The sequence below is a fragment of the Panthera leo genome, chromosome C1, assembly GCF_018350215.1.
Source record: "Panthera leo isolate Ple1 chromosome C1, P.leo_Ple1_pat1.1, whole genome shotgun sequence".
In the NCBI taxonomy this organism is placed as follows: Eukaryota; Metazoa; Chordata; class Mammalia; order Carnivora; family Felidae; genus Panthera; species Panthera leo.
This window is the reverse complement of record NC_056686.1, coordinates 158,629,881-158,648,830: the sequence shown is the minus strand read 5'-3', so window position 1 is coordinate 158,648,830 and position 18,950 is coordinate 158,629,881. Positions and strand designations below refer to the sequence as shown.

At 48.6% G+C, this 18,950-nt stretch overlaps 1 protein-coding gene across 5 annotated transcripts in view; it reads right to left on the bottom strand.

The window, feature by feature from the left end:
• GAD1 (glutamate decarboxylase 1) overlaps positions 1-18,714 on the bottom strand; it is a 38,817-nt gene extending 20,103 nt beyond the window's left edge. For all 5 annotated transcript variants that reach the window (XM_042952589.1, XM_042952590.1, XM_042952591.1 and 2 more), the window contains exons 1-5: positions 18,576-18,714; positions 15,099-15,161; positions 9,405-9,563; positions 7,797-8,039; positions 1,771-1,861 (exon numbers count right to left, since the gene is read on the bottom strand). In XM_042952589.1, coding sequence (XP_042808523.1) covers positions 1,771-1,861; positions 7,797-8,039; positions 9,405-9,563; positions 15,099-15,161; positions 18,576-18,657 — 638 coding nt within the window. In that variant the 5' untranslated portion in view covers positions 18,658-18,714. The remainder of the gene's footprint in view (positions 1-1,770; positions 1,862-7,796; positions 8,040-9,404; positions 9,564-15,098; positions 15,162-18,575) is intronic.
• Positions 18,715-18,950: the final 236 nt, after the last annotated feature.

Here is an 18,950-nt window from a genome sequence, read left to right as displayed (position 1 = left end):
GGAGAATTTGTGAGATCTCTTTGGTTGAAGAAAAGCCTTTTAGGAGACTATCTGGTCATGAACTCACAAAAGAGCGAGTTCCTTTAATTTACCTTGAGATGGGCCATATATGTTAGGAAATTGCAGCTGAGAAGCCTACAGGATACACACTTAAAGATGCTGGGTGAATTCAGTGCCTGTGTTAATATGAGTACTTGGGCCTTAAAGGATATATACCTTTCTACCTATTCTATTTTTCTCATTTATTTTCCAAATAGTTAGGTTTTTTTTAAAGTTATATACTTCCTAATTTAAAATTGTTGCTTAGTATGAGATGTTCCAATTAAGCATTAGTGTCTTTTTTCAAGTTATAATTAGTACATCATGATGTCTGGGCTTGCTGATATATTTGTATCTCACAAATCATACCACAGTAAAGGTTGCAAAGGCAAGTTTTGTTTTTTTGTTTTTTTTTTTTTTTTTTGTTAGAGGAGGCCAAACAAGCAATTGTATCTTTGATCCCAATTCCTCTTGTCTCTTCATAGCCTCGGTGCTCCAACATACACACTCTGTGACGTTGACCATGACTTGCAAACAGGGAGCATGAAAATCATTTTTGTTTTCAATCAATTTAATCTCCTGTGCCTTTTAGCACTAAAAACCTCACTTGTCACGTTTGCTTTTAAAAATCGGTCACTGCTATTTTAAATTAGCAAACAACGCAGGAATCCTTAATTAATAAAAACCTTTCTGAATGTAGCTAAATATTTTGAGTCACAGCATTAAATAGCTTTGGAACACACATGTATCAACAGATAATTTTAAAGTGCCTTCTCAGGTTTTGTGGCCAGTAGGAATTTGTTGAAGAAAAATAGAATATCTTTAACTTTAATAACTTACATTCTATCTTGATGTCAAATGGAATTTCTCATCTTAAACAATACCACCCTTTCACTTATATTCATTTTTCAAATCTACTTCACCATGAACTTAGAAAGTGGGTGGTTATTTTCTAAATATTTCCATGGTGACTAATGTAATTCTTCTATGGTTATTTTAAAAATTATTGTTAGAAACTTGTTTTATTATTTTCCTCTGGATATTTTAATAGAATGTGGTGCCATGGGCTGGGTGTATAGATAGTGGTAAAACATGATCATAGTACTCAGAGAAAAGACAGTACTCAGTAGGCTATAACGACCCTCCATCAATTCGTAACCTGTCCTTGTCTCCAAAGAGGGAGTATATATATAAAGGAGTCTGTGGGGGTGATTGCAAGAAGACTACCCAGGAAATCCTTGCACCTCCAGGGCCTTAGAGTCAGTTTCATATAAATTTATAGGAAACTGGAAACAAATGAAGGTTTTGCCAACTCAAGTACAGAAAAAAATGTCAAATTCAGAAAAACAATGAGTTATTTTGAAAGGAATATATATCACTACCAGCTGAATTTTGTTCTAGAACTTTTAGGTAAGCAATAGGTGGGTCAAACTAGTTTGTGGCTTTCTGGCAGCTTTAACTGTGAAGGAAATATGCCCTAAGTGATGAGGACCAATGTACTTAGGTGGGAAAACAGACCAAGATCATACTCCAAAATGTGACCTCTTTAGATGCATCTTTAAGAGACATGGATTCTCTTAGTCTAATATAAACTTAAAAGATTTTAAGAGAAAAGGTGACTAAGGTAACTGTAATAACATTATTATAGAACCATTGGAAGTGGGCTTTTAAAGCAACCAGCCATAATCACACATCTTGGTTGCTTACATGAAAATAATATGCGGAACTTACATATTGGTATTGGCAGTTGATGTCAGCCATTCGCCAGCTAAACCAATGATATCCAGTCCAGTGGAGAGCTGGTTGAAAAATCGAGGGTGACCTGGAGAAATGAGTAACAGGCAAGCATCAAGGCAAACATAGATTTTTCAAGCTATCTTCCAAGCAAAGGCTGGCCACACTGATGGGCTCTTTATCCCAAGAGTCTAACAGGACTTCCCAAGGATATAGGGGAAGGGAGGGCAGATTGACCTACCCTATTCCAACCTTTAGCATCAGTGATGTTCCCAAAACTTATGTTTCTGAAGCTGAATCCTTAAAAAAAATTTTAATGTTAATTTATTTGAGAGAGAGAGAGAGAGAGAAAGAGAGAGAGAGAGAGAGAGGCAGACGTAGAACCCGAAGGAGTCTCCAGGCTTTGAGCTGTCAATATGGAGCCTGACGCGACTCAAACCCACAAACCGTGAAATCATGAACGGAGCTGAAGTCAGATGCTTAACCAACTGAGCCACCCAGATGCCCCTGAAGCAGAATGCTTTTGAAGTTAAAAAAAAAAAAAAATCCTATGTCATGAAACTAATAAGCTCTCCAGTATCTAATTTATTGATTTTCAGATGAACTTCTCTGTCATAATGATTTTTTTAATTACAAATCTGGATAGAGTGGTCCTGATTTTATCCATAAATGTTTCAACTTTTAATTGAACACCCCAAGGATTTAACCCCAAATCAACATTTACTGATGGAGGAGAGCCTTCAGGACTCAGAGAGGATTTGTGACTCTGTGGCCCAAACCAAGCCCGGGGACGGTGCGAGCTCTGGTCCCGATGTCTCTGGGTCTCTATGTCACTCAAATATGATGTCAAGCATTAGTGTGTTTTTGTCCATACATAGTCAGGTGACCATTAAACCAAACTTATTGCTGAGATAACCTGGCATCTCCTCTGTGAAACAGAGGCAAATATAGCTTCATTCACTCATCAAGTTGTTGGTAAAATAATTGTTATTACTATATAACCTTAAAACCGGTTATAACACGAAGTATGCTTTAACAGGCTTTGTTCTCAGCAAATTCAGGATTGTTGCCAAGTTTTGGCCAACTTGGCATTCACAGGAAAACTCAATCCCACATCAGCAGGCTTGGCTAGGCTGTCACGAAGGTGTCAATGCAATAGATTATCTAGGGGTGTGTGACAGAGAACTGGTATTAGAGAGAGATGCTGACTGCTGTGCTTCCAGTAGAAATTGCTTTTGCCTCTGAAATAACTGTCAGAGAGCTGGTGTTTGAATGTTCCTGGTCTGAGACCCCTCTCTGAAAATGTCTATTCTTCCTTAGATGTGATGGCGACTCATTTAGAATATCCAGACTATGACTTCTTTTATCAGAATACACCAATCTCTGAATCTCAACAGTCCTCAAAAAATAATACTGATCTTCAGGGGGGAAAAAAATGAAAGAAGCATAAACAGTAAGCTTAGTGTAAGTATGGGGCCAGATTCCAGATATTTATGTAGATTACTCTAAAAAATGATTCCACTTTGCTCAGTGCCAGCAGAATCTATGAGATCTCCTGCAACATAACAAATTTTGTTGATATCCACTAAAAAACATGCAATATCCATTTGAAAACTTTCAACAATAAACATTTCAAGACTGAATATATATATATGTATATAGAATTTATCATAAATAAATGCAATTGTACTTTTTGACAATGTATCAAAACAAGCCATCTCTATGGCAGACACAAAAGATGGACAATGGTAGATGGACTAACACAAATGTCCTCAAATAAAAGTGAAACCATATTGGGGCGCCTGGGTGGCTCAGTTGGTTAAGTGTCTAACTCCGCCTCAGGTCATGATCTCACAGCTCATGAGTTCAAGCCCCGAGTTGGGCTCTGTGCTGACAGCTCAGAACCAGGAGCCTGCTTTGGATTCTGTGTCTCCCTCTCTCTCTCTGCCCCTCCCCCACTTGCAGTCTATCTCAAAAATAAATAAACATTTAAAAAATTCTATAGAAAAAAAGTGAACCAGTATCTCTTTGTCCGTTGAATATACGAAGGAAACAAAATTGTCTAAAATCTTACTTTTATCTTATGACTACAGCATTCTGCCTCCAAATTTCTATCAAGTAATAAAATGACCTATTTTCAACTTCAATTTCAATTCTCCATATTCAGTGAAGTAACAGATGATAAGTGTGGTGCTAAGCAGCACATGGCCTAAAGTCAGGTAGGGGGAGAAAGTTATTTTTCAAAGTGTTTCAATGAATAAAAAATGGAGGGGGAAATTTACTAAGAAACACATAAAGCAATTGCAATGTGGGGGATGAATTATAAAATTATAATTTATGAATTACAAAATTCATGAGACCATTGAAAATTTAAACATTGACTGAATATTTGATATTAAGGAACTGTAAATTTTGGATTTTTTTGATCTAACAATGATATTATGGTTATTTTTTATAACGTTTATTTGAGAGAGAGAGAGAGAATGCATGAGCTGGGAAGGGGCAGAGAGACGGGGGGGAGGGGGAGAGAGAGAGAGAGAGAGAGAGAGAGAGAGAGAGAGAGAGAGAGAGAGAATCCCATGCAGGCTCCGTGCTGTCAGCGTGGAGCCCCACATAGGGTTTGATCCCATGAACCATGAAATCACGAACTAAGCCAAAATCAAGAGCCAGATACTTAACTGACTGAGCCACCCAGGAGCCTCTTGTGGTTATTTATTTTTTAAAGAGTTCTTGAGAATGAAGAATATTTATGGATGAAATAATATCTTTGAGATTTGCTTCCATATAATAGAGAAGGGAGGGTAATAGGTGAAACAAAGTTGTCAGGAGTTGATAAAAGTGTTGGGTATACAGGGTTGATTGTACTATTCTACTTTTGGAAAAGTTTAAACTTTTCCATAATAAAAAGTTAAAAAAGAAAAACCAAGGAAGTTGGTATATCTACCGTGACTGTGGGCTGACCAGTCTCTGTCTCAGGTCACAGAGAATCTATATATACTAGTTCCTTTTTCAGAGATTGTTAATTTGTGGGGGTTTTTGTTTGTTTGTTTTTAATTTTTCGTGATGTTTATTCTTGAGAGAGAGAAAGTGGGGGGGGGGGGCAGAGAGAGAGGGAGACACAGAATCCAAAGCAGGCTCCAGGCTCTGAACTGTCAGCAAAGAGCTCAATGCAGGGCTCGAACCCATGAACTATGAGATAATGACCTGAGCTGAAGTCGGACGCTCAACCGACTGAGCCACCTGGGCGCCCCCAGAGATTGTTAATTTGTAAAGAAATTTCCAATACCAATATCATCTCTTTACAAGCTGCACCCAGATCAGTCTGTTTTCACTTTATTAAAACCCAAGTTATTATTTTGGCTGACTATTAATATTCTTAAAAAAACACCTTCCACTGTGTGTAGCTACCTGTGGGGTTTACCCAATCACTCTGATCTATATCTAAATTACAGATCAGCCACCAGGAGCTGTATTTTCGTCTGGCAGCAATAGTATACTTTCCCAGGGTCAACACCTTGAGATACAGGTTTCACACTGCCTGAGAGATTACAAACTCTATAAACGCAAATATCTGCTCCCAGAAGCTGCTCGGAGGAACAGGGGTGAAGGGCTGCAGGCTAAATATCTAAGTAGAGTCATACACTGGTCTAATAAGAGTCCATGCTTCTATGACCATGTGATGCTTCAGTTATGGAGGCAATACGAGCTGCGATTATGACAAATCAATTTTTCTTTGAGGGACAACACTACTCTGAGCTTTGGTGATAAAAGCACATGGTCTCACCTGTCTGAGAAAGTGTGTGGAGAGTGACTTGACAAAATAGAAAACACTGGACTAAAGCAAGTCCAGCTAAAACACACATGGAGAATCCTGACTCTTTTTTGTCTGGCTACATAACACTACTTGATCTCCATCAGGGATAGGTTAGCCATTAGACCAAGGTGAGCCGCAACTAAACTGATGAGCAGGCTTTTCTTTAAAAATCAAACAAAGACTGGGCACCTGGGTGGCTCAGTAGGTTAAGCGGCCGACCTCGGCTCAGGGCATGATCTCACGGTCCGTGAGTTCGAGCCCCGTGTCGGACTCTGTGCTGACAGCTCAGAGCCTGGAGCCTGTTTCAGATTCTGTGTCTCCCTCTCTCTGACCCTCCCCCGTTCATGCTCTGTCTCTCTCTGTCTCAAAAATAAATAAACGTTAAAAAAAAAATTAAAAAAAAATCAAACAAAGACTTTATAGCATAATTAAGTCTTGTCCATCCTGCAGTTATTCAAGGAAGCCACACTCGTTTCAGTGGTCTTGGCACACCTCAAAAGCTGTTTGGGATTCCTTATTTAAAAATGCTTCTTTGGCCAGCCTATTCATTCCAACACTTGGTTTTTGACACGCAATAGTCTCACTCAGCTCTATCACCCCCAACCTCCCTAGTCTTGGCCTTAAATCTATCTTTCAAGTGACTAGGAGGAGTGAGAGGGATAACAAAGGAGAGGAGAGGGAGAAAGAATAAAAAGAACAAGGGGCTACCAGGGGCTCCCCTGTGGTGGCAACTATGCCATGGACTGCCACTTCCTGTAGATCTGTCTGCCCAAGAGTTCGGGAAAGCCAAGCTGCTGTGGGGGAAAAACAGCAGGAAGGAGAAACCATTGCTCAACTCCTAGGCTTAGAAACAGCCAGTCAGAGATCCAAAAAGTCCTTCAACTTGAAGCACCTGGGAAGTAACCACTTTGGCCAGGACCATTGACTAGAGAGGGTTTCTATAACATGAAAAGGAGGCAAGAGGGCGTCCTCAAAGGCCTCCTATTAGAAATAGGATTTAATGACTCAGATTGTCTAAACTCCAGAGGTTAGAGTCAGGTGCAAATGGTGTGTATGTGTGTAACATCTTTTCCTAGACAACAGAAGGGGTTGTGGGTTGAACTGTGTCCCTCAAAAATATATGATCAAGTCTTAGTCCCTGGTTCCTGTGAATACGACCTTATTTGGAAAGAGGGTCTTTGCAGATGTAATCAAATTAAGATGAGGCCATAATGGAGTGGAGTAGGCCTAATCCAAAGAGTGGTGTCCTTATAAGAAGAGAAAACTTTGGGGACACTTGGGTGGCTCAGTCAGTTAAGCACCTGACTCTTGGTTTTGGCTTAGGTCTGATCTCATGGGCGTGGGTTCAGGCCCTGTGTCGGGCTCTGCACTGACGCCATGAAGCCTGCTTGGGAGTCAATCTCTCTCTCTCTCTCTCTCTCTCTCTCTCTCTCTCTCTCTCTCTCTCTCTGTCCCTCTCCAACTCACACTTTCTCTTTAAATATAAATAAGTAAACTTAAAAAAAAATAAGAGAAAACTGTGGACACATTCGCAGGGAGAATGCCATGTGAAGGTGGAGGCAGGGACCGGAGTGATGCATCTACAAGCCAAGGATGCCCTCATCCACCAGAAGCCGGAAGAGGTAAGGACAGAGCCTAAGAATCTTCTAAGAGGGCATAGCCCTGCACACCTAAATTTCAAATTTCTAAACCTCTAGAACTGTGAGAGAATAGATTCCTCTTGTTTTGAGTCACCTGGTTTCTGGTAATTTGCTATGGCAGCCCTAGAAAACTAATACTTCTGTATTAGAGGGAAATGGGCCCAATTCTCCCCTGATTTAGGGGCAGGCAAGGGTAAGATTTATCAGAATGAAATAGGCATGAAATGGAGGAGAGAAAAGAAGCAGGGGACAGGTCATTCTCCTCTTTTTAGGTTGGGAAGAGCCTAAAACCAAGAATGAAAACTCTTTTTACAGAACTTGAAATAGCACCACGAGTTTGTATTTCTTAATTTATGTTTACAACAAAAAATGATGATGAGCTTTTGCCAGACTTAGGCCTTCCACCCACTGTCACTGTCCAAGGTTGTTCTGTGGTCACTGAACATGTTGCAGCTTTCCCTCATCAGAGTTTGTGCTTCACCTTGAACATGAGTTTGCTGTCCTCAACTGGCAAGGGTGCAATGGGGGGCGAATTTCCCGCTGCACGTCCGCCTGGCTCTCACTCTTACCTGTACGAACCCCATACTTCAGGGTGTCTCTGCAGTCAACCAAGATCTGTTCCAGGGACTCAGGGTGGTCAGAGAGCTCCAAGTTGAAGCCCTCCATGCCTTCCAGCAGCTGGTGCGGGTGATGGAAGTCCAGCACCTTGGTGGAGCGATCAAATGTCTTGCGGACATAGTTGAGGAGTATGTCTACCACCTCCAGTAGGAACTGCACAGTTTGCTCTTCCCCGTTCTTAGCCGGAAGCAGATCTGAGAGGGAAAGCCAACAAGGGGTTATCGCCTGGCTCATGTCTGAATTGCCTTAGTCCAGACATCCCTAATATCAGCCATGACAGCTTTACAGACCTGCTATATTCCAGGTTATGTATACACATTGAGAATCTGATGTGCCGTCTCCCCAGAAAAATGCACATATGTCTATATACAGAAGTTGTGCATAGACTTTCTGAAGGTTTACAGACTGTCTGAGAGTTAGGCTGCTCGTAAGTGGAATGGAGTGCTTTGAGAAGCCATGAACAGCCTACTCCTACTGTGGTCCACTCTGCAGGCTGACTGAGTGCCCGTCAGGTATGTGATGGAAGGAGCCTCTGTCTTGCTCCCCTGGGACCAGGCATGTCCCTCTACATCTGTTTAAGACACTGGCTTTTTGGTTGGGCATTATGATATGCTTGATCATTGACGGCAGAGGGTGAGGGCTCTGTGGGCAGAGGCTGAGGTCCTCTCCTGAACAGAATGGTCCACTGTAGTGTCCTTGGATAGAAAACTAGAGCTAGAAGATTGGCTCAGAAAAGTGGGAGAGGGAACTCCCATCTCTCTCCCTCTTGACCTCATCCTTTAAGCTTGGACTTTGGGATATCTGGGGGTGATTTTGGGTTCTAGCCTGTGGGAGGCAGAGTCAGGCTGGGTTAAGCAGGGAGGAAAACTGTAGGGGGCCCAGCTGCAGTTGTCAGCCATAGTGCAAGAGCTGATTGGCTGTACATGAGGCTCTGTATCGATTCACCGGATTATCTCTGAGGTTCAGTGAAGTCCTATTGACTGTTTGGGTCTGGCCTCTATGGCCTGTGGGGAGTTAATGGAAGGGGGCAGGTTTACCTTCAAGCTGTTTTAGGAGAGGCTGAGAAAACCCTCCTGAGACCAGAGTTGTGGGGACAGCAGTAATTAGTGAAAGATCTCCAAAAGGAAAAGGAGTTTCAGAACAGCACTTGGTCTTTAGGCCCAGCCACACAGCTTCCCACAGAGTGATTTTCTTGTTGTTGCCAACCCTGAAGGATAACTGCTACCATGGGAATCACTGGATTTTCTTATATGTAAGATTTCTTCACATTCAGAGATTCTATGAAACCATATTTGCCCCTGCAAGTGTCTTCAGAGTTGACTGTTTTTATTGACTGCCCTCATCCAGGATCCACAACGATGAAGTCCTGGGCAGTAGGGAAGGAGGGAGTTTATTCGTTCAAATATTGGAAAGGTAGTTTCTTGACAGTTCAGAAAAAGTAATGACATTTTTGATAACAGAAGTATAATTACAGGAAAAAGTCAAGAAACTCAAGGCACCTACTGGATAGGACTGGTGAGGGTTGGGGGGCATGGAGAGGGTAGGAGGGTGGGGACTACCTCGAGCAAACAGGTTGGAGAAGTCCGTCTCCGTGCGCCGGAAGCGTCCATCCCTGTCGCTGTTTTCACAGGAAAGCAGGTTTTTGGAGGACTGCCTCTCCTTGAAGGCGCTCACAAGCCGGCTCTTCTCTTCCAGGCTGTTGGTCCTTTGCAGGAAGCCTGTAGCACAAGATGCCGGGTCAGAGGGAATGCACTAAATTCCCAGCCTTGGAGGGTCAGCTGCCAGGCCAGATCTGCTCTCCAAGCAGGGTTCTTGCTTCTCGTGAGAAGAAGCAGAGTATCTGCATTTTATATATAAGGGCTTTGGCACTGCTGGCCTCCAGGCGGGGAAGGGGCAATGCCAAGTGTCATCAGTGGCACAGACCCAGTCATGCAAGAGAGGAAAACAGTAAGCAAAGCCCATCCTCCTCTCTGAACATGACACTGAACTCAGAATTAAGTCGATTGGACAGCTTCCACTCCAGTAACTAGCCCTGGGATGGGGTTTTAAGGGGAAGGACACAATTGGAGAGGATGCTGCCGGCACTGGGTTTATGGGAGGTGCAACCAGAGGAAGGAGGAGGTGAGGACCAGCAGAGGGAGGAGTCAGGGAGGACCAGCACTAGGGGTTAGGGAACATGCTTTCCTCAGGCACCAGGTGATGCTCACAGGGTTGAATGTAAGTATAATTTTTCTGACCCAAACATGACATGCAGCTGTCTCCACCCCACCCCCTCTCCTTGAATAAAGGTACTGGGGAAAGAGACAAGGAAGCCTAAGGCCTTATGTGTGCCGACATTTAATTCTATAAATACTTACTGAGCACCTATCTTTTCTTAATGTTTATTTTTGAGACAGACAGAGAGAGACAGAGTGTGAGCAGGAGAGGGGCAGAAAGAGAGGGACACACAGAATCCGAAGCAGGCTCCAGGCTCTGAGCTGTCAGCACAGAGCCCAACACAGGGCTCGAACTCAGAAAGTGCGAGATCATGCCTGAGCTGCAGTCAGACACTTAACCAACTGAGCCACCCAGGCGCCCCCCTTACTGAGCATCTATTGTGGAAAAGCACTTTGCTAAGCATCTAAGATAGGGGATAGATAGAGATAAATGAGACAGATCTCCCACCCTCCACAAACTTACAGTTTGGCAGATGGTGACCAACATTGGAGTAAAGCTAGAAAGCCATCCTAGAACTAAACAGACTGAATTCCGAGCCCAGGGTGGGACTCAGAGCACCTCACCTCTGCTCCTCAGAAGGAGGAGAAATCTCTCCCATCTGAGGTGAGCAGCACAAGCACCAGTGGCCAACAGAGAAGCAGGTTGAGGCAAAAGAGCCGGACACTCTGCCAAGGAGGAGCACCCTCTTTCCCTCAGTATCTACACCCATTCCTTCTGGGGCTGGGGACCTGCAGACCCACTCCTTCCCTCAGCATCTCCTCCAACCTTGCCTCAATCTTAGCCCCAAATGCAACACACAGAAAAGAAGAACGTTCTAAGCTTCTTGGTGACCCCAAAGCTGTCTTTGTAGGTACCAAGATCCTTGGGGAGTCATGCACATCACAAGGCAGGCTCAGCGGAAAGTCCCAGGAGGTTCAAGGAGAGACAAGTTAATCTGGGGAATGTGGCTTTACTTCCCCAGGACTGCAATTCAGTGGCGAGGGGTGGAATAAGGAGGGATGCAGGGGGAAGGCTGCAGTGGTTGGAATCCTCCCACACACAGGAGCGGGGGGCTATTTTTGGAGGGAAGAATAGGCAGCAGGCCGTTCATTCTTCCCAGCACTCACCTTGTAAACTTATTGCTAGAGCCCCAAAGGACATCAGGAGAGGGGTAGGACACTATAATAAAGCTCCACAGTTGGATGTAAAGATGGGGGTTGTATCCTTTCCCTCTCCTCTTCCCCTACTTTCTGAATTTCCCCTACAACCCCCAGAGTTCAAAACCTGGAGCCAGCACTCATTTGCCACAGGGATGCAGGAGCACTTGGCCCGTGAATTCCAAGGCTGCTCACCTGCTCCTGGAACAGCGAGCTATGGAATTTGCCAGGCTAAAAAGACTAACCATGTGGCGTAGTAGAAATGAGGTCCTACTGGGTGAACTCTTACTCTTTAGGTCTCTGACCTCTGGTTGGCTCTGACTCACTCTTTGGGAAAGCCATAAGTCTCTACCTTGAAACCCCTTAGAAACGCCTTTCCTCTGGGCAGCTGCAGGACCTATGACCTTGATGTAGGCTTGGGATGTTATCTCCAAAGGAGGTGCTGACACAGGCATTCCCAGACGTGTCCTGATAGTATTGAGAGATGACAATTATGACACAACTTTAAATCTGCATCTCATCCTTGGGCCACACTTCCTGGAGTACACTAGGAATCAATGTTTCCTATCAATCCTGTACTTATGAATAGCACACTTCCATTGCATCATAAATTGTGTTTAAAGCCATTAATTTGCTATATAAATTCTTACTGCATATTGCTATCAGAATAACAATTTCTTGGCAGGTATTTGTTTTCTAAGACATTGGGAGCCTCACAAAAGGTAAATGATCCAGACCTCTCATGGCTCTGAGAGGCTCTGGAAAGAAATGTATGCTTCTCCAAGGATGACCAGGTGGAGGGTGACATTGAAGTCAGTGCTTTGGCAACTTCCCTGGCTAGCAAGGGGTCCTGGAAGCAGGGGTCCCTGACACTGAAGCAGACTGTATTCTCTCTTGCTCTGCATACCACCCATGAGAACCTAGTTCAAGCCTGTGAGTGACTGGTAATCCAGCTCAACATTCCTGAGAGGCAAAGAGAAAACCAGAGGCAAGCTTGTAGCACTCTAGCTAGTTTTAAGGGGAGATCAGGAGCAGGAGGGGAACCCTGTCATGACTCCTCCTCTGGGCAGTGAGGAGATCCTGAGGCTGATTCCTTACCCCTACCCCTAAACTCAAAGGCCTGGGGGCCCACTGAGTGGGGAAAGAGTGTAGGGAGCCAGAAAGCACTTGACTTGAGCCAGTTGTTTCCAAATGTGGCTAAGTAAACCAGCTCGGAGGCTGTAACTGGTAGCCAGTTTTAGAACTCTGCGTACGTAAGTGATGGAGGGACAAGGACACAGTGAGAAGTTAGCAGAACCCAGAGCCCAAACTTTGGGCTTCCTGCATCGCGTTCTATTTAAGTCATACCACCATGCCTGTGGCTACCCTACTCTACATCTTGGCAGACCCTGGGTTTTCTCTACCTGATTATTTTCCCAGAGGATTCTGGCATCACCGGGGAGACCCAGGGCCTTCCTTGCAGCTTTAGTCCCTGGCTTCCAAGGAAGGGAGGTTGGCGAGGGGGTGGGAGTTGAATCTTGGCAAGGAACTGAAGATGTTTAGGGGCATCACCCAGAGCAATGGGGATTTGGAGGTTGGAAGAGGACCATTAATTCTTACCCCGTCCTAATGTGAAAGGTCAAACCAACCTGGGTAGTGCCAAGAAGGCGGCATCCAGGCTGGTGAATGTCTGGGGGGAAGGGAGCCGGGGTGTCTGTGTGTGGGCGAGGGGGGAAGGCTGCAGATTTAGGTCAACACCGAAGATTTCACTTTGGACAGCCAGAGTTGGCCCAAAGTATGGAAACTAAATCTGCCTGGGGTTTTGTTTCCTTTCAGAATCAAACCTAACGTGAAGCCTCCTCTCGCGTGGCCCCCAAAGCTTGCTTATTAGCAGAAGGCAATTTCCCCTCAACAGACTACCAGGCCTCTCCTCCTGTCAAACAGGTTGCGACTTCTCTGAAATTAGTGTCGGGGTACGTGTGTGTTTAGAAACAAAGAAGAAACTCTCTGGGGATGGTCACCTCCAAATGTTCCAGAGTCCTTCCTCAGGCGAAACTGATGCAAACTCGGGGACTCCTATTTTCAGACCCAAGGAAGCTCAACTCTTTCTTGCCCAGTTACCCTTTAGAGACGTTTCAGGTGTGTCTCCCGAAGGGGGCAGTTAGACCTTTTCTTCCCCCGACTCGGAGAGGGGGGCGTAGAGGGCAAGGCCTGGGGCGCGAGGACGGACGCAGGGAATGCGGGTGGACGAAGGCTGCCCGCCAGGCAGGCGCAGGACCGCGGCGAAGGCCGCGCTCATCCCAAGTCTCCCCCGCCCTCCCCGCGACCGCGGCGGGCGCCCAGGGCTCGTTCAGTTCTGCTTGCCCGGCTGCATGACAATGACGGCTGCAGAAGCTGAGCGCCGCGGCCGCCGAAGGGACCCGGCGCGAAACGGGCCATTAAGCCGGGAATGGCAGCGGGGGGAGGGGGCTATTTATAGAACAAAGCTCGGCTGCGGCCAGCTGCCCCCGCGCGCGGACGCGGCCCCGGCCTAGCCCCGCGGGCCTCGCGTGCTGGGGAGAGGGTCAAACCCGGGGCCGCCCCGCGCGGCAGGGCTGGGCTTTCCCTGGAAGATGGCTGGGTCTAGTCGAGCAACGCTTGCTCACCGAGAATGCTGCTTGTTGGATCAAAGGGACAGAGCCCCGGAAACGCAGGGAGGGCGCCGCGCGGCAAAGCGGGGGAGGCAGGGTAATTCCCAGAAGCCGTTAAATGCCCCCGGTCTGCTCCGGCCCCAGCTGCCGCCTTCCTCGGGTCCCCGGACGCAGAGAAGCTGGAAGAGCAGGCCCGGGGACCACGCCGTGGCCGGCCCGCGCTCGCGGCTGGGGCGGGCGTGCCCCGTACTCGTTCCGCCGCTATCTCCCGCGCGCAGCCGCTGACGGATGGCTCTTTAATAAGCCCCTCGTTAATCTTCCCCCGCCCCTCCGCCCCCTGCCCGTCCGTATTTTCTGGCCCGATAAGGTTAGAGATTTTAGACGGTGAAATGTAGCAAGGAAAGCAAGTCCTCATTGTTCAGCCGGAGCCACTCAGCTGTGTCCCTTCGAACAAATCTTTTTCCCTTACAAAAAAAAAAAAAAAAAAAAAAAAAAAAAAAAAAATTACAGCCCTTGGGCGTTTTCATTTCAGACCATCACGTCTCCGGAGAAAGGTTCTTTCTCCTTTCCAGCTCCCAGATCTATTTTTCTTCCTCTTTGGCAAATCGTGCCCGACACCCCCTTTCTCCTCTTGCGGCCCCACGCCCCCGCCTGCCCCGTTTTCCTACCCTCCTCTCCTTCAAGGGCAGGCTCCGCAAACCCTCCGGACTGCGCCCGCCCACACCTCCCCCAGGCAGGCCACCGGGGGGGCTGCAGGCAAAGAATGAAAGAACGAAATCTGAATCCGTTATGACATATCGGAGCAAATTCTCAAACTGGGGAGGCCACTTTCAACGTACATTTGGCGGGGGTAGGAGGCACGACCTGCCAGCCTCCGCCTCAGGCGGAAACCGTGCCTTAAGCCTGCTCTCCAAGAAAACCAGACTAGTTGACCTTTTCTACCAGACCCTCTGGCCGCAGGTTGAGCGCACGCGTAGGAACGACCCGGACGCCGGGCAAGAAGAGCCCGGCTGCCGCGCGGGGGCGCTGTGCTCGCGCTTTTGCGCCTTAGACCGGGGAAGTCCCGCTGGGTCTTGGTTAGTCCCGGACTCCAGCAAAAATGGTCCCTCCCGGCCGGGTCAAGCAACGGCGGAGGAGGGTTAAGACAGGTAGAGGAGCGTCTCGCTAGGCGTCGGGGCTTTAGAAAGCCATACCCAAGAGATTGGATCTCCTGCGTGCACCCCACTCTCCCAAACCCTCAAACCCGCGAGCTGCGCGGGCCCGCCGGGCCCCAGCGGGCCCTTTCACTCACCGCAGATCTTGAGCCCCAGTTTTCTGGTGCATCCATGGGCCACGCCGCACCAGGTGTCATATGCTAAAAAGCAAAAGAGGTGCGATCAGTGAGATTAGGAACGTGGGGGACCGGGTCGAGGGCAAATGTGTTCTGGGGAGGAGGAGGCAGGTCTTTCGCCAGTGCTCCTCAATAAAAACTCCTTCGTGAAAGGAGCAAGAAGCCAGATCCGTGGGCCGACGGGCAGACTCGTGCCCTTCGAGGGCCCATCACACTCCCTTCCTGTTCCCACTTTCAATTATAGAACGGGGTTTCTGGAAGGCCGAGAACCCATGGGACCCGCCCGTCTCTCCAAGCGACACTGGCAGGGGAGCTGGGGAGGCAGGATCGGAGTGGGACAGGGCCGAACCCACGTGCAAAAGACGGGGCCAGGCCGCTCCTTACCCAGGACCCACCCTCCAGGCCCTGTCCCTTGGCCTCCGCCTTGCGGACTCGAAGGGCGACCACAGCAGCCCGGAAAGGGAACACAGAGTCATCTGGGACCAAAACGTCTCATAATTTCTTGGCGGGTCTCCAGCCGAGTGGCAGCTTAAAATAAACTGGCATGAAATGGGGTCGCGGAAGAGTTCAGGAATTAATTGGGTGAAAAATAGTATTTGACTAGATGATCGGGCTCGCATGGCTGCTCTTCAGTCGGACCCAGAATCGAGAAACAATAGTGCGCCTCCGGTCCTCATCTCCGATCCCTTCTTCCCAACCTGCCCCTCATTAACCCTTCCCTCGGACGTCTCGGGTGTGGAGCTGGAGAACGCAAAGGGAATCGGGCGCCTTTCCTCCGGGTCCGAATGGCAGACCATTTCGGCTGCTGTGTTTTCCTTCATTACCAGGCTCAAACTCCTCAGGGTCTATGCTGCCCTCGAGGTTCGGCTTCCAGGAAGGTGCACGGGGGTGCCTGTGGCGCCCGCACTCTAACTGGTGTGGTGGGCCCAGCGTGAAATACCCTTCGTATCTCTCTAAGCAAGGCGCCTCCAATCATTCCCATCCCCCACCCCACCCTGGCCCAGCCTTTCAGCCCCGCGCGAATGTTGGTGGCGATAAGGAGAGTGACATCCATTAAACCCGAGGCACAACAGAGCCCCAGCGGGGAGAAGAAATAGACCGACGTCAGTGAGACAGCAGGTCACAGATGGAGTTCCTGCCTCAGACAGCAAATCGGTGCCAAAGCAAAACCCTTATAATAATACCTGGCGGGTAAAGAGCTATTTCCACTCAATAAAGTGCTTTTGCTTTAAACAGCATCTCCACTAATACTCAGAACAACCCTGTGAAACAAGAAGAGTGTTAATCTTAATACTCATTTTACAAATAAAAACATTGAGGTTCAGAGAGGTTAAGCGAATTTTCCAAGGTTACTCAGCTGGGACATTGGCGTTCAGACCCACTGCACTGCCTTTCAGAGTTGGGGGGGTTATAGTGAAATAAAGGGACAGAAAGATGGGGAAAGGAAGTGAGTGATCCCCTTTGGCTCAAAGAAGGTCCAGGAGCCCGAGTGGCGGAGAGCTGGGAGAAGGGGTCGCTGGAGCAGGAGGCCGAGTAAGGTTGTGCGGATCAAGCAAGGCCACCTCCCAGGAGAGCTTGGAGGGAGAGAGAAACGGAGCCAGCAGGCGGGTAGAGGGTGTGTCTGCAAGGGAGGGTGAGAGCCGGTAGAGAGCCGGGCAAGCGCTTGCAGCTTAGGATGCCGGCTCCGCAGCTGGGCTGCTGGGGGGCGACTGACGAGGACAGGTGCTGCACACTCTTCCCAGGCAGGGTCCTCGACTACCTTCCTTCTGCCTCGGTGGCTTCCGGGCGCGCCAGGCCAGGTGCGGACTCAGGTCAGCGCCTCCACTGGTTCTCGCACCCGAGGTTGGGCGTGTGCGTTAGACCGTGGGCTACCGCCGGGGGTAAGGTTAACGGGGGTGGGGTGGGATGCGGGCAGGACTCTGAGGTGGGTGAACACAGCGATCGCCCAGCCCTATCAGGCAACAAAAAAGGGGCGGGAAATGTGGAGAGGTCTGGAAAAGAAATCCATCAAGGCCAGAGCAACAGACAAAGGCGGGCAGGCCTCGCGTTCCTCCCGGCCTGTTCCGGCCAGCTCGGCCGCCAGTGCCCGGCTCACGTGCCACCAGGGCTGGCGGCTCTCCCGAGCCCCTCTTTGTTGTGTGGGTAATTGTAGCTCGCCTGGGAAGCGGGGAGAGGGAGCTGCAAAGGGAACTGAAACGCAACCTCAGGACTTAAACCCGGGTCTCCGGGGCCAGGAGCCAGTAGCTGCGCCAAAGAATTGGAGAGGGGGCTTGCCGGATAACAATCCCCCACCTTCGTTTATGGGAACAATTGACATTTTCTCAAGCTTATAGAAAGTGCCATAAAAGCGTAGCAATAAGCTCTTCTAACCACACTGCCACTCCTAAGCCCCTCTTACATAGAAATTCTGGGGCTGTTACTACTGGAGCTGATAGATTGGTGGGGGGGGGGGGGCGCATACCAATCGAAAATGGGAAAAAAGAAAAACAATTCCCTCATCGCCACACTTCTACAGAAAGGTAGGAAATACATCTAAATTAAAGACAGATTCTGGAAATGGGCTAAGGAGCACACTGAGCTAGAGGTGGGGAAGCATAAAGCCCTCCCCCCCCCCGCCTTGTATCTGGTTCCCCCTTTTTTCTCTCTTCCAAATCTGTCAATTGCTAACAGATCTCCTGCCCCAGAGAAAGGATGGGTGCCCTCTTCTCCCGCCCTAGCAAAGCTGCTTGCCCCTTCCTAGTTCCCCACCTCTCTCCATTCAGGTTGCTGCCCGATCCTTGCTTTCTCTTTTCTTTTCTCTTTTTCTTTTTTCTTTTTTTGGTCTGAGATGTAATTAATTGCCTGAAATGTCGAGGCTCGATCTCAAACCGTTTTATGCACCTTTCTCACTCCTGGCTTCTCCCTCACTCGTCAATAGCTCGACGCAAATTTCCAGCAATTAGGGACCCCGAGTTTTCTAAAAGCTGCAATTAACGTCGAAATTTCCGCTGATTATAGACTTCGAGCACAGCGCGGGGGGAAGGGAGGAGGGGGGCCGGATCTCCGCTCAACGAGAGCTGGAGACAGAAAACTCTATTCCCGCCGAGGCTACAGTCTCCTCACACCGCCCTCTGCCCTGACCCCAGTCGTCCCACCAAGCGAAGAAACCACACACAACAAAAACAATACTCTCTCTGTCCGTCCCTCCCCCGAAGCGAAGCCCCCAACGATCGCCGCTGCTCGAACCTTGTGTGGTTCCTACTCTCCAGCGCCCCAGAATCTCCTGGCATCCCTGGCAGTCAAACGACCTCTGGCCAGGACCCAGGTCAGGGCCCCATCTCTTTCCAGCCTCCATCATCTCTGCGTTACCCCTTCCCTTTCCGTCAGCGCAGCCTCCTCACGTCCCAGCGCCCCATCTTCCCCGCAGTCTATTTGATAGGAAACTGGGACAGAACCTACTTGTGGGGCGCAGGTTGGTAGTATTGGGGTCCGCTCCCGCATTCGAGGAGGTTGCGGACGAAGAAGGGGTCGAAGACGCCATCAGCTCGGTCGTCCTGGGGCCTCTGCTGTCCGGGGTCCTCGGCCAGTCGCTCGCAGGAACAGGCTGCAAAGAGAAGCGAGAGCAGTGCGGGGAGGGCTTCCGGGGTCCGGCGCGGGAGCCGACTGAGCAGCTGGGGGCGCGGACGCTCCCCCAGAAGTCTGGGCTCGGGACAGAGAGGCAGGAGGAAGGGCACCTAACCCGCTGGGCCGGGGTGCGCCGAGGGGAGGAGGAGACGTGCGCGCGATCTCTGGGACTCTGGCGCGGGCAACGTAGCCCAGGGCTGCTCTCCAGTC